The sequence below is a fragment of the Ictidomys tridecemlineatus genome, chromosome 7, assembly GCF_052094955.1.
Source record: "Ictidomys tridecemlineatus isolate mIctTri1 chromosome 7, mIctTri1.hap1, whole genome shotgun sequence".
Taxonomy (NCBI): domain Eukaryota; kingdom Metazoa; phylum Chordata; class Mammalia; order Rodentia; family Sciuridae; genus Ictidomys; species Ictidomys tridecemlineatus.
In genome coordinates this window covers 166,814,167-166,828,965 of record NC_135483.1, presented here as the reverse complement: position 1 = coordinate 166,828,965, position 14,799 = coordinate 166,814,167, and the positions used below count along the sequence as shown (strand labels likewise).

The 14,799-nt window shown below is 32.0% G+C and overlaps 1 protein-coding gene across 3 annotated transcripts in view; it reads right to left on the bottom strand.

The window, feature by feature from the left end:
• Positions 1-14,799, bottom strand: part of Bmpr2 (bone morphogenetic protein receptor type 2) — a 167,730-nt gene that overhangs the window by 24,505 nt on the left and 128,426 nt on the right. For 2 of the 3 annotated variants that reach the window (XM_021735684.3, XM_021735686.3), the window contains exons 7-11: positions 14,047-14,161; positions 9,232-9,392; positions 8,309-8,456; positions 3,095-3,130; positions 2,024-2,160 (exon numbers count right to left, since the gene is read on the bottom strand). In XM_021735684.3, the coding sequence (XP_021591359.1) occupies positions 2,024-2,160; positions 3,095-3,130; positions 8,309-8,456; positions 9,232-9,392; positions 14,047-14,161 (597 nt within the window). The remainder of the gene's footprint in view (positions 1-2,023; positions 2,161-3,094; positions 3,131-8,308; positions 8,457-9,231; positions 9,393-14,046; positions 14,162-14,799) is intronic. The other variant, XM_005338919.4, reaches the window with a different exon arrangement.

Genomic DNA, 14,799 nt, shown 5'->3' with positions numbered 1-14,799 from the left:
TGTATTCTTAATAGCTGCCATTCTGATTGGAGTGAGATGAAATCTTAGAATAGTTTTGATTTGCATTTTTCTAAATGCTAGTTATGATGAACATTTTTTTTTTTAAATATTTATTTTTTAGTTCTTGGCGGACACAACATCTTTGTTGGTATATGGTGCTGAGGATCGAACCCGGGCCGCACGCATGCCAGGCGAGCGCGCTACCGCTTGAGCCACATCCCCAGCCCCATGATGAACATTTTTTCATACATTTGTTGAATGACTGTATGAGAAGTGTCTTTTCAGGTCATTGACCCATTTATCGATAGGGTTATTTGTTTTTTTGGTGTTTAGCTTTTTGAGTTCTTTATATATCCTAGAGACTAGTGCTCTATCTGATGTGTGTGGGGTAAAAATTTGTTCTCTATTCACCTCACAGATTGTTTCTTTTGCTGAGAAGAAACTTTTTAGTTTGAATCCATCTCATTTATTGATTCTTGATTTTAATTCATGTGCTATAGGAGTCTTATTAAGGAAGCTGGGGCCTAATTCCACATGATGAAGATTAGGGCCTACTTTTTATTCTATTAGGTGCAGCGTCTCTGGTTTAATTACTAAGTCCTTGATACATTTTGAGTTGAGTTTTGTGCATGGTGAGAAATAGGGGTTTAATTTCATTTTGTTGCATATGTATTTCCAGTTTTCCCAGCACCATTTGTTGAAGAGGTTATCTTTTCTCTAATGTATGTTTTTGGCACCTTTGTCTAATACAAGATAACTGTAATTGTGTGGGTTTGTCTCTGTGTCCTCTATTCTGTATCATTGGTCTACCAGTCTACCAGTCTTTGGTGCCAATATCATGCTGTTTTTGTAACTATTGCTCTGTAGTATAGTTTAAGGTCTGGTAAAGTGATGCCACCTGCTTCACTCTTCCTGCTAAGGATTGCTTTAGCTATTCTGGGTCTCTTATTTTTTCCAGATGAATTTCATGATTGTTTTTTCTATTTCTTTGAGGAATGTCATTGGGATTTTGATTGGAATTGCATTAAAATCTGTATAGTGCTTTTCGTAGTATAGTCATTTTGATAAAATATTAATTCTGCCTATCCAAGAGCAAGGTAGATCTTTCCATCTTCTAAGGTCTTCTTTAATTTCTTTCTCTAACATTCTGTAGTTTTCATTGTAGAGATCTTTCACCACTTTCATTAAATTGATTCCCGAGTATTTTATTTGTTTTGAGTCTATTGTAAATGGAGTAGTGTTCCTCATTTCCTTTTCAGAGGATTTGTCACTGATATACAGAAATGACTGTAATTTATGGATGTTGATTTTATATCCTGTTACTTCGCTGAATTCATTGATTAGTTCTAGAAGTTTTCTAGTGAAACTTTTTGTGTCTTCTAGGTATAGAATTATATCATCAGCAAATAAGTGCTAATTTAAGTTCTTCTTTTCCTATGCATTTCTTTTGTCTGTCTAATTGTTCTGGCCAGTACTTTAAGAACTATGTTAAATAGAAGTGAAAGAGGGCATCCCTGTCTTGTTCCAGTTTTTAGAGAGAATGCCTTCAATTTTTTCTCCACTTAGAATGACATTGGCCTGAGGCTTAACCTTTATGATGTTAAGATATGTTCCTGTTATCCCTAATTTTTCTAGTGCTAAACTATATTTTTATTAGCCATTTATCAGTCTGTAAGTATGCACTAATTAATGTTTTTGGTATTATTCTAAAGAGAATAAGATGTAATTTTAATAATGTTTAAAATATTAACATATTAATTATTCTAGCTGTTACCCAATCTAGTGAACTCCAGACACATTATTAGTCTCTAAACAATATTTTATATTTGGAAAAAACTAAAACTGAACCAAAATTGGGGACTTTTTGTATATAAAAAATTTTGAAAACATATAACATCATAAAAATCAAGTAAGTTGGATTTTTAGTATTAGAAAACTCTAAAAACTATTAGCATTATTAACTGTCTATTTTTGCTTCAAAGAACATTAAAATATATCTAGTAAAAAAAAAATGTTTTCTTACCAGGCTATTTTCTTTCCAGGCTTCTGGAAACTTGGGTCTCTGTTTTTCCCTAGATACAAGAACCTGCATATCTTCAAAAGTAGGATGATTTCCAACTTCTGTCTGAAAAGCCATCTGATATTCTGGTACAGATTCACCTGTGTGTGTGTAGAAAAGAATGACAATATTTTCTATTACCATAAGTGAGAATAATAGGGGTATTTTTGATAGCAGGTAAGCAAAAGAAATTGTACATGTTAAAACCTTTCAAGTATTTAGAAATCCTGTTATAGGTTTAATGCTTTATTAATAAATACTGAGAATAGTCTCAAACATTTTTAAGAAATCAAATGGTAATTTCAATAACAAGAAGGTTTTTTTTTTTTAATTGGTGCTAGGGATGAAACTGAGGGCCTTGCACATGCTAAGAATGAAATCTACCACTGCGCTATACCTCTAGCTCTATACCTATACCTCTGGACAGTTTGTTTTTTTCTTAATTTTTTAGTTATAGATGGACACAATACATTTTATTTATTTATTTATTTATTTTTATGTGGTGTTGAGAACTGAATCCAGTGCCTCACATATGCCAGGAAAGTGATCTATCACTGAGCCCCAACACTAGCCCTTTCCTTTTTCTTTTTGAGTCAGGGTCTTGCTAAGTTGCCCACATTGGTCTTGAACTCTTGGACTCAGGCGATCCTGCTTCAACCTCCTGAGTGCTGAGATTACAAGTGAACACCACTGCACCTGACTTAATGAAAATGTTGATAAAATTAAATTTATTAGTAAACATACTGTGCCATACAAAAGACCCCTGGGACCAACATTTTCAAAATCAATGGTCTAGTGGAAATCTTGGCAGAGAACCAGGAGAACTAGACTCTTCCTGGATCCTCATCCCTGTCCCAGCCTATTGAAATGACCAAATAAATTAGAAGGAAGAACACCAGGATGGGGTTAGGGCAGTTAGGTTCTAATCTTGAGAGCATCTCTACTTCAGAAAACTCATTTAACCACACACACACACACACACACACACACACACACACACACACACACACGGTAGTTCAGTGGTAGAGGACTCACCTTGTGTGTGTAAGGCACTGAGTTTGAGCCTTGGCACTGCATAAAAATAAACAAATAAAAATAAAGGTATTGTGTCCATATTCAATTAAAAGATATATATATTATAAAATATAAATATAAAATATAGGGCTGGGGATGTGGCTCAAGCGGTAGCATGCTCGCCTGGCATGTGTGCGGCCCAGGTTCGATCCTCATCACCACATACAAACAAAGATGTTGTGTCCGCCAAAAACTAAAAAATAAATATTAAAAAATTCTCTCTCTCTCTCTCTTTAAAAAAATATAAAATATAAAATGCCATCTGTGAACTGCAATATATTTTATATTTATAAAATATAGTATATATATAAAGTATATATATATATTTAATTGTATATGGACACAATACCTTTATTTGTTTATTTTTATGGAGTGCCAAGGCTCAAATCCAGTGCCTTTCACATGCAAGGTGAGTACTCTACCACTGAGCTACAATCCCAGCCCCTTGTATTATGTTTTCAAAACAATCCATAAATTCCTTCAACAGTATTAAAAAATTACTGATTAATTCTATAATTTCTGTAATCTATACAGCAGAGCCCAGGTTATTAGAATATGATACTACCTATAAATACAAGTAATATTTTCTCATACTGTGAACTCTGAAGCAATACTTAGTTCTGATCAATTACCATTAACACTGAACTTGAGAGACAAATCTGTTAAATCATGCCAGTTAGCATATCATTTTTTCCTTGAAACTCATTATAAAACCTCAGTTCATGCCATCTGTGAACTACAATATATTTACTAGTATATAGTATATATGTCTCTTGAGATATACACAGAATAAATACATACACATATACTTCAAGTATTATTTATTAGCTGCTATTCTTCAAATGTTGACTTAGTAAAATAATTAAAAATACACAATTCTACTTGTTTGTTTCAATTATGTTCAAATTTAACTAGAAAACTTGCTAAATGAGATTGATGTGCAATCTTGTATGAATGCAGTGACATTAAGAATTATAAAAGAAATCAAGTGTGGTGGTGCACACTTGTGAAACCTAGTTATTTGATAAGTTAAAGCAGGAAAACTGCAAATTGGAGGATAGACAACCTGGTAAGATAACCTGGTAAGACCCAGTCTTGAAATAAAATTAAAAAGGGTTGGGGATACATCGAAGATGTGGAATATACCTGGATTCAAGCCCCTGTACCAGAAAATTTTTTTTAAAATTAGCAAATAAATAAAAATCTACTAAATCTTCATGGTTATACATCTAATTGTTCAGTAGATACTTGTTTAGAGCTAACTTAATGTGAGCACAAAAATGAATGTTAATAACAAACTTGTCATGGGAGATAATAGACTCACTGGATTTCCTTAAAACTTTATAATCATTGAATTGCTCAAGGGAAGTTTTACAATCTCATTTTCTTTCAAAGTGTCCAGGACAGATCAAGAATTCAACATTATCCCATACCATTCCCTGCTTCTCACCCCATTTGCTAATTAGGTCTCTACCAGTTAGAGACTTTTTAGTTCCCTTCTCAAATTATACTTATTTGCTTTCTTCCTTTTACATTCTCTTATTCTTTCTTCCTTCCCTTTCCTTTATTTAAACTTTGTAGCATTTCACACTTCCTTTATAATAAGGACACATAATTCATTTATTTTACTAATATTTTATATAGAGAGCTTTATTAAACAATGTTTCCATTTAATAATAAAGTATGTACTGCATTTTGAGGTATATCATAAAAATTTAAAATGTCTTGTTAGAATTTTATAATTATTATATGCTATTCTCTAGGTTTATTAATGAATTTATGTGATCCTTTTTTCTTTCAATTTCCACCCCATTTCATTGTTAAAATTTTTTCAAAGTGCCTTGTGATTTCTTAACAATTTTCTTGCTATATCCCCTGTAATATGATTGTTATCTTCTCTATTTCACAGAAACTCCTCTAAAAAATGCCAATGACCTCCTCCCATTCAAATTAAAACACCATTCCTCAGTTCTATTTCATCTTGACTTTGAATTACACTTATTATCATAAATCTTAGTTCTTAAAGATTTCTAACATTGACTTCTAAAAGACACTACGATTTTTAAGTTTTCTTATTATTTTTTGATCATTTATCTTCTTAGTGGGGGAATGCCCCAATATCCAATCTTTAATAACCAATTTTTCTCTCTTCTCATTTGTTCTGTTTATAGGAGTACATGTACTCATAAATTCTCTCTCTCCCCCTCTCTCTCTCTCTCTCTCTCTCTCTCTCTCTCTCTCTCTGTGTCTCTCTGGTGCTGGGGAACCCATGCTAGGCAAGTACTCTACCACTGAATTACTTTAATCTTAATTTTCTCAATATCTTTTTTTTAAGGTCTTTAAAAATAAACTCTTCAGGAACTGCAGTTGTAGCTCAGTGGTATAGTGCTTGCCTAACATGTGTGAGGCCCTGGGTTCAATTCTCAGTATCACATAAAGAAAAATAAATAAAATAAAAGTCTTGTATCCATCTACAACCACACACACACACACACTCAAAGTTAAAAATAAATAAATAAATAAATTCTCCAGTTGTTTATCAATACCTTGTCCAAACACATCCACAATTAAATTAACCTTCCAATATAAACCAAGATCTATTCCTAAACTTGTGGCTGCTATCCTCACTATTTCTCAGACCTCTGAATGCTTCTCAATTCTTCTAACAACTAATACAGCTTTCTCTGCATTTGCTCTCAGATGTACTACTCCTTCACCATTTCCATAGTGAGATTATAAGATATCTTAAAGCAATTCTCTTTTTATTCCTTTATTTTTACTTTTCACTATGGTAAAATATACATAAAATTTAGCATTTGAACCATTTTTTTAACCATATATAAGTGTATAGTTCTGTAGCATTAATTACATTCACACGGTTGTGCAAACATCGTCATCTACCTTTAGAACTAGTTCTATCTCCCTAAATTGAAACTCTCTCCCCATCAAACAATAAATCCCATTTCTTTTTTCAATTTTAATTATTTCTAGTTCTTTTCTATTTTAACCAATCCTACATATTTGTTAAAACAATTTTGTGTAACAAGACCTAATTGTCATTCCCCATCAAACATCTGATATTGCCTTTTTTAATGCTTATGTGGTGCTGGCCTTGCACATTCAAGGCAAGTCCCTTTACCACTGAACTACAACCTCAGCCCCTGATAGCACTCTTCATTATTTATAAGATCAAAAGCAATAGTCATTCTTTGATTATTGAAAAATTAGTAAAACTTTTTAAAATTATGTTGCTGGTGACAGTATACTAATACTGACGAAAGATCATTTTAGTCAGACATGCTTCTGAAACCAAAATACTAGATTAGAATGTTAAAAAAAAAAACCTGTGCCAAAATTCTAAAAATAGAATCCTTGTGATATTAAGACAATTATTGCTGTTTTCAGAAAAATGCCTCAATTGAGACTCTGTACTTCTAATTAACTAGAATGTACTTCTGGTGACTCCAGAAGCTGAAGCAGAAGGATCCTTAAGTTTGAAGTCTGCCTGGGCAAGTTAGTGACACTGACTCTGTGTCAAAAATATAAAGAGCTGGAAATATATTATATATATCTATTATAATATTATATCTATATCTATATCTATATGTGTGTATATGTGTGTGTGTGTGTGTGTGTGTGTGTGTGTGTGTGTGTGTGTGTACATACACATACACACACATTTTTCTGGGTAGTAACTGGATGAATTATAGTTAATTTAAATAACCATTAATTCATTTCATTATCTATTTAGAATTATAGACTAATTTTTAATGCTTAATGCCTTTAAAGCAAAAACAACTCAACTTCATTATGAATTTGTTTTTATTAAACAGATCTACTTCATAAATTTGTCCAATGCTGGCTCTATTTTCTATGCTTTTCATGGTATTATTCCTATAAGACTACATATATCAAATCTTTTTGTATAGTATCCAGGAGAATGGGAATATACAGATTGATAAAGTTTTTATATGATAATAGTGATGATGTAAAATTCTAACAAGGGGAAAAAAGTTATAAATCACTTTGACTATTTCAAGTTAACCTCAAAGAAGCAATCATATTAAATGAATATTCCTTCACTGAAAGAAGGGAGAAGAAGAGAAGTTCAGAAAGACAGAGGGAAATGGAAAGAGAATACGGGAGGAGAAAATAAAGAAGAGAGGGAGGGAGGTGAAGATGTAGGGAAAAAAGGGGAGAATTAAAAAGAAAATGTGTTTACAAATAACCCATTGCATGGCACTAGAGCAGATTATGCTAAGTGAAGCTAGCCAATCCCTAAAAAACAAATGCCAAATGTCTTCTTTGATATAAGGAGAGCAACTAAGAACAGAGCAGGGAGGAAGAGCATGAGAAGAAGATTACCATTAAATAGGGACGAGAGGAGGAGGGGAAAGGGAGAAAGAAGGGAAATCGCATGGAAATGGAAGGAGACCCTCATCATTATACAAAATTATGTATAAGAGGAAGTGGGGGAAAGGAAAAAAAAACAAGGGAGAGAAATGAATTACAGTAGATGGGGTAGAGAGAGAAGATGGGAGGGGAGGGGAGAGGAGGGGGAATAGTAGAGGATAGGAAAGGCAGCAGAATACAACAGACACTAGTATGGCAGTATGTAAAAAACGTGGATGTGTAACCAATGTGATTCTGCAATCTGTATATGGGGAAAAAATGGGAGTTCATAACCCACTTGAATCAAATGTATGAAATATGATATGTCAAGAGCTATGTAATGTTTTGAACAACTAATAATTTTAAAAATCACATCACAAAATATTTAAAAAAAACAAATAACCCATTGCTTCTAATTCCTTATAAATGTCAATTCAAGAAACAAATGTAGCTTATCTCAATGTTCATAGAGTCCATCAGGAAAAAGACAACAGCTAAAGCAGAGATTAAAATAGAAAAACCATTACTGGCAATTAATTCAAATTGTACTCAGATGAAAACTTGTAGTCCTTTTTAAAACAAAACAAAACAAAACAAAACAAAAAAACAATGTCCTGATTCACATCTTCTAATAATGTCTCTGAACACTAGATGGCAATGAACTAAAGGTTTAAACAAAAGTAAAAAAGATGTTTCCACAAAAACTGAGTTATTTAATATATGTGAGACAGATATAATGGTTTCACTTCAAAATATACATTAATTTATGACAGCAGTTCTTACCTGGGAAGAGGTCTGTACATCTCATAAATATCTCCCAATAGATTAATCCAAGAGCATACATGTCTACTTGTTTCAAAGCTGATTCACAGTCCCTCAGATTCACAGCTCCTTCTAGCACTTCTGGTGCCATATATCTAATTGTGCCAACCTGATAAATTAGAGTGATACTTTCAGAAATAGAATGTAGTTTGTTATTTGACCCTAAGCATGTCACTGACATAAATAATTTATCTCAACTGTGCCCTTTTTGAACAATTGAACTGTGGTAAATTCATTTCAGCAAATGCTATTCATCAATCAGAAAGAATAAACTAGGAATTTCCATGTGTATCAATTTTAAAAACTTAAGGCATAGTAAGAAAATTATAAAACATTGTGTATATAATTTAATATATATATTTTTTTAAAAAAAATATATATATATTAGTTGTAGATGGACACAACAGCTCTATTTATTCCTTCATTTTTATGTGACGTGTAGGATCAAACCCAGTGCCTCACACCTGCAAGGCAGGTGCTCTACTGAGCTACAGTCCCAGCCCCCTAATATTTTTAAAAGTTCACAAAAATACATGTATGTATATATAGACATGTGTATGTGAATACAGAGAAAAGGGTAAGGAAGGATATGTTTAACATTGTAATAGTGACTGTCAGATGGTGAATGATCTTATATCAAAATTGGGAACTTTACTCTTGCTTCAAAAATCAATTCCTGCATACTCCTTAATGTTTGTCAAAATGACTTAGAATGACAATGATTTTCAAAATGAACTGATAATTTTAAAAGGTCTTTTATGCAATGTATTTGGTATTTCTTAATTTTATAATTCCTAATATTCTGTAACTGGAAGTTTATAAGGATAATTGTCCTGAACATAATTTCAAAGTATGTTAGTGTGATGTTTTTTGTATACATTCACCTCACTTATGGCTGCATTATCTTCTTCCCCTGGGCGCACCAGTCTGTTTCCAGTCAGTCTCATGGACAACCCAAAGTCACTAATAACACAGGTTCCATCATTTTTCACCAGGACATTTCTGCTGTTTAAATCTCGGTGGGAAATTGCAGGCTTATAATGATCTGTTTGGACAATTTCAAATATTTATTAATGCTTAAACAGAACTACTGAATATGAAATGAATATACAAGTAACAGAAATATACTTCTACATAAATATAGAAGATGTTATTTTTCTGCCCTTTAGTTTTCTAATTTAAAAAAAAGCATAAGAAACCAAAATTTTAACTCACTTATCACTATTTTATAATGTATGTTACCACACAACACTTGTTGCATGTATAGGTAATTAAGCAGTAAATATTCAGCTTAATCTAACAATAAACATGCTGATGCTTCTAATTCTAACACAAACTTGCTTTTTCTCTTCCTTTCTAGGGCAGCAAAAGGAGGCAATATAGAAAGGTATATCTGACAAATTGGCATAAACACTAAAAAAGTCAGCTTCTCTAAAACAAAAACAAAGATCAATAAAAAAACTAATGTGGTTCTAAAATTTTCATGTCTTAAGAGTGTTCTTTTTTTTAAAAAATTTTAAGTTGTTGATGTACCTTTTTATATATTTTTTTTAATATGTGGTGCTGAGGATCAAACTCAGTGCCTTACACATGCCAGGCAAGTGCTCTGCCACTGAGCTTCAGCCCCAGCCCCTTAGAGTGTTCTTCTATAGCTTAATAGGTGAAACCTGTGACAGCACATCCCGGTTCTGCCTGAGATTTCGCCATGTCTCTGAGCCCACCTCAGCTCTTCAAATCTAACTAGAAATAATTTACAATGGATCAAGAGAACAAGAAGAGAAGCTGGTATCTTCTAGAAAGTTATGAAAATTTGTTCTTTGATTTTACAGAAGTAAAGCAGTATTATACTGATTCCACTCTTAATTAACCTTAACACTACACCATAAGCTCCATGAAAGTAGAAAGAGAACATATGAAAGTAGAAAGAGAACATTTTATATCTGAACTTAAAAAGGCCTGGCACAGAGTAAACAGTAAATTCTTGCTGATTGAAAGAATGAAGCTAACCTAAGCCTGTCATCTAAAACATTATATTATTTTTTCTCTATATATAGGGAAACATTATATAAACCTTGTATTTAAAAAATATAGCTGTCACAATTTCTGAAGTTTAAAATATTTCCCTAGGTATATAGAGAAAAAGAACAATTAGAATCAAGTCAATAACAAACAATTATAATCAAGTCAATTATTGAATTTGGTATTTAGTATTTGCATTTAGATTTAGTATATAGACATATTACTTCCATTAGTAAGCATTCAAATGCAATTTATCAACAGTGAAATTACAGAGGATCATTTTGTTGATATAAAAACTAAATCTACAAAACATTTTCTTCTCTTTCTACTTATTTTTATTAGTGCATTATAGTTGTACATAATGATGGGATTTGTTGTTACATATTTGTACATACACACATTATAATTTGGCCAATATCACTCCCCAGCACTTCATCCTCCCTTCTCAACTCCCACCCCCTTGTCCCTTTTCTCTACTAATGTACCTTTGATTTTCATGGGATCCCCACCCACCACCTTTTTTTTCTTTTTTCCCTCTCTTGCTTCCATATGAGAGAAAACATGACTTTCTGAGTTTAGCTAATTTCATTTAACATAACGGTTTCTAGTTCCAACCATTTTTCTGCAAATGACATAGTTCCATTTTTCCTTTTTTTTTGAATTTTTTTATTTTCAACAAAACATTTTGAAGAAAAAATAGGAGTTAAATTTATTCATCTAAGAGTTGATTTCTTTCTCATTTTCTTCCTTTCCCACTTTCTGTTCCAGTCTCCCATAGCTTATATTTAACTTGGCTTCTACTCAATTCCTGTAATAGCCACGTCTCTTATACTCTGAAAAAAACTAAATAGATATAGTGGCATAATCTTGAGCTAATATTTATATAGGAAAATTTATGGAAACATTTGATGATGTATACTAATATCAAACCAATATTTAAAGATCTCATACTTCAGGGAAAACTAAGCTAATGAGGAAGAATATGTGACAAGTTATTTCCTCCTATTACTAAAAAGGAAAAAGAAAAGGTAGGGAAATGGAGTAAGAGAAAAAAGGCGGTGGGGAAGATAGAGGAAAAGAGAGAAGAGAGGACTCAGCACCAAAGCAAAGGGAAGAACTACAGAGTATTCTTTTCAGTTGACTTTCCCCTTCTAAGTTCCCCTAAGTATTCTTTTTAACCTTTTTGAGTGTATAAGCCAGGGGCAGAATATACAATGATTTTGCCTTGGGCATAATACTGCATTAGACAAATATGTCAAAGAAAAGTATAATATGATTTTAAATATATATGTGTGTATATATATATTTATATCTATTAATTATACTTTCAAATATTTTATAATTTATAAAACATGTTACAAAATATATTACAAAATACATATATATTTTTAAACCTGAACCAAAAAAATTTTCTGTGGATATTTAGACACATACATATACATATACATACATATATATATATATATATATATACATATATATAGCAAAGGACCCAGAAGGATAAACACAAACTGCTTAGTAATTTTCTGGTGAAGTCTGAATAATTTATATATATTTTTGTATATTAGATTTTTGTTGGGCAACAAGCACACATTGCTATTATCATAAGGAAAAAATTCACAGGGAAAACTAATTACAAATAAACAGGTTCAACTCCTTCTTATTCTGAAGCAACAAATAACTGAAATAATAATAATAATAGTAGTAGTAGTAGTAGTATTTCTTACTAAGGAATTTATATTCTAAGCAAAAAAATTATATCTGAAGATACTGGGAAGAAGAAAATTCTCTGAAAGGACACTTTAAATGTTTTAAAATATTACTGTATACTTGGGAACACTTTTAAGCAATGAATTTAAATAGCTTTATGTTTATATTACATGAAGTTTTTAAAAAGTTTACTAGTGATAATATTAGCTAATGTTTGAGAGTAAAAGCTCTGTTTATTAATTTCAGCCAATGTTTGACTTGAAACCTTGCTGAATCATGCAAAGCTTGAAAGGGGAATTAGGATGGTATTTTAAGTTCTGTGCTAAGCCAGCTTTTAAAAGGGGTTGCAATATTTAATTGAGTAAGAGAACACACAGCCCAATGGTTAATGTGCTAAAGCACTAGAGTAAGTGCATCAAGTTGCTGACATAGACAATAACATAGGTCAATTCTGTACTCAGGAATATCAAGATGTCTAGATAAATGAACTAATAAATTATTCAAGAGAAATTATTTATATATGAAGCATTAGCTAGAAAAGATGATCTGTCTATTATACAATGGAACAAAGATCTAAGAAACTGATACATTAAAGTTCTCTTCATTAAAGAGGTCAGGAGATTGAAAAGCAATGTCAGGGTTATAGTTTGATAAGAAAATGTGCTAGGGGATGAAAGCTTAAGAAAGTACAGACACAGAATTATCACAGCCAAGCTAATTTAGGGGTTCCCGTGATGTGAGATGTATAGTGAAGTAAAGTGAAAAAGAAAACGTATTAAAAAGAGATGCTTTCAATAACTAGCAAAAATGTGCATAAAAGCTGAGGAAAACTGTAGTTGTGACAAAAAAATACAATACAGTTCTGAAACACTGGCAAAGACTGACATCTTGTCATGTACTCTCCCTTTCTTACTTAGTATTAGAAGCCAACTAATTATCTGAGGCAGCAATGCACTCAGTAAAACGCAAAAAACAAAAACAAAAATAATATTCCCAGCCTCTTTTGCAGCTAAGAGTGAACTAGTTCTGAGAAACAAAACATGAACATGACAGTGGAACTTTTGGAGACAGAAGGGAACAAATCCATTTATCTCCTCTTCCCTCCCCACCTTTTTTTCCCTACCTAGGATTCAGCATAACAATGAAATAACTTTGAAAATGAAAGCTACCTATTAAGGATGGTGTGCAAAGAAATATAAGTGCCTCAGGCCCTGATAGTACCATGGTGTTACCAAACCAATTCTGGATGGTTTGGTAGCTTTTTTTGTGTGTGTGTACGTGTGTGCGCGCGCTGGGGATTGAACCCAGGGCCTCATGTATGCTAAGCAAGCACTCTATCACTAAGCTGTATTCCCAGACCTTTAGATTTTTACATCAGAAAAAAACCATTTTATTGAAACTACTATTATTTCCACCTTCCATCCTCACAGATTTAGCCAAATCTAATTCTAGTTAAAGAAGCATGGATATATAAAAATACACATTAAGTATACTAAAGATCAACCTACTGAATAAAGACCTATGTGATAATAGAACAAAAGAAGTAATTACACATTTAATTCATTTAAATAAACAGAATAAGGAAAATATAGCCTAGCTAAGAAGTTCTTAACCCAAGGTCCACAACTCTTTTTTTTTTTTGCTGTGCTGGGAATCAAAACCTAGGGCATTGTGCATCATGCCAGGCAAACACTCTACCACTAAGCTACATTACCAGCCCAAAAGAATATTTTTGTAAGTATTCTCCCATGGTTATTACTAGAGCTTTAATTAAATTCTTAATGGAATCCATGACTCCTCTAGATAGTCTTTAAGTTTTTTTCTTATTCTTTCATTTCAAATATTTCCTCCTGCTGAATAATTCAAAAAAATGGTTAATAATAAATGCCTAATAATACAAATCATACTTTGAAGATAGGATTACAATTTTGAACCCACATGTGTTATTCATCTTTTATTCATTATCTTACCTCCTCGTGGTAATTCTGTGTGAAGATAAGCCAGTCCTCTAGTCACAGAATGAGCCAGACGGCAAGAGCTTACCCAGTCACTTGTATGGAGACTCAAATACTTGCAAAGAGATCCCTTTACAGAGGAAGAAAATGTATTAAAAAATTGAAATAAATTTATTTTAACATTAAGAGGTAAGTTTGCAACCTTATTAAGGATTTGCATAGGCTAGGATTCCATGAAGATTTAATGAACCATTTTAGAGAATTTTGAAAGAAGTAGTAAGGCATTTCTATGTGAAGAAAGAAGAGAAAAGAATTTAAGCATCAATTTTTCATGTCTCATTCATACTTAAAATTATGAATGATTATTTCCTTTTAAATTCTTTGATCTATCAAATTAATTTGAAAAAAATCTGTTACTAATACAAAACTATTAATGGTTTATAATAGAAAACAGAAGAATTTTGTAAATATATATAATGTGTCCTCTGTATCTGCATGTTTTTCATTCATAATTTTGACCAACCCAGATAAAAAAATATTCAGGGGCTGTGGGGTACATCTCAGTGGTATCTAACATACATGAAGCTTTGAGTAGACCCCCAGCACCATAAAAAAGAAAAATTCAAAAAAAAATTGTATCTGTACTGAACATGTACATACTATTTTTTCTTGTCATTATTCTCTAAACAAAATATGAATAACAACTATTAACATGGCATTTATTGTGTAAGTAATCTAGAAATGATGTTCATGGGTTATATGTTAAAA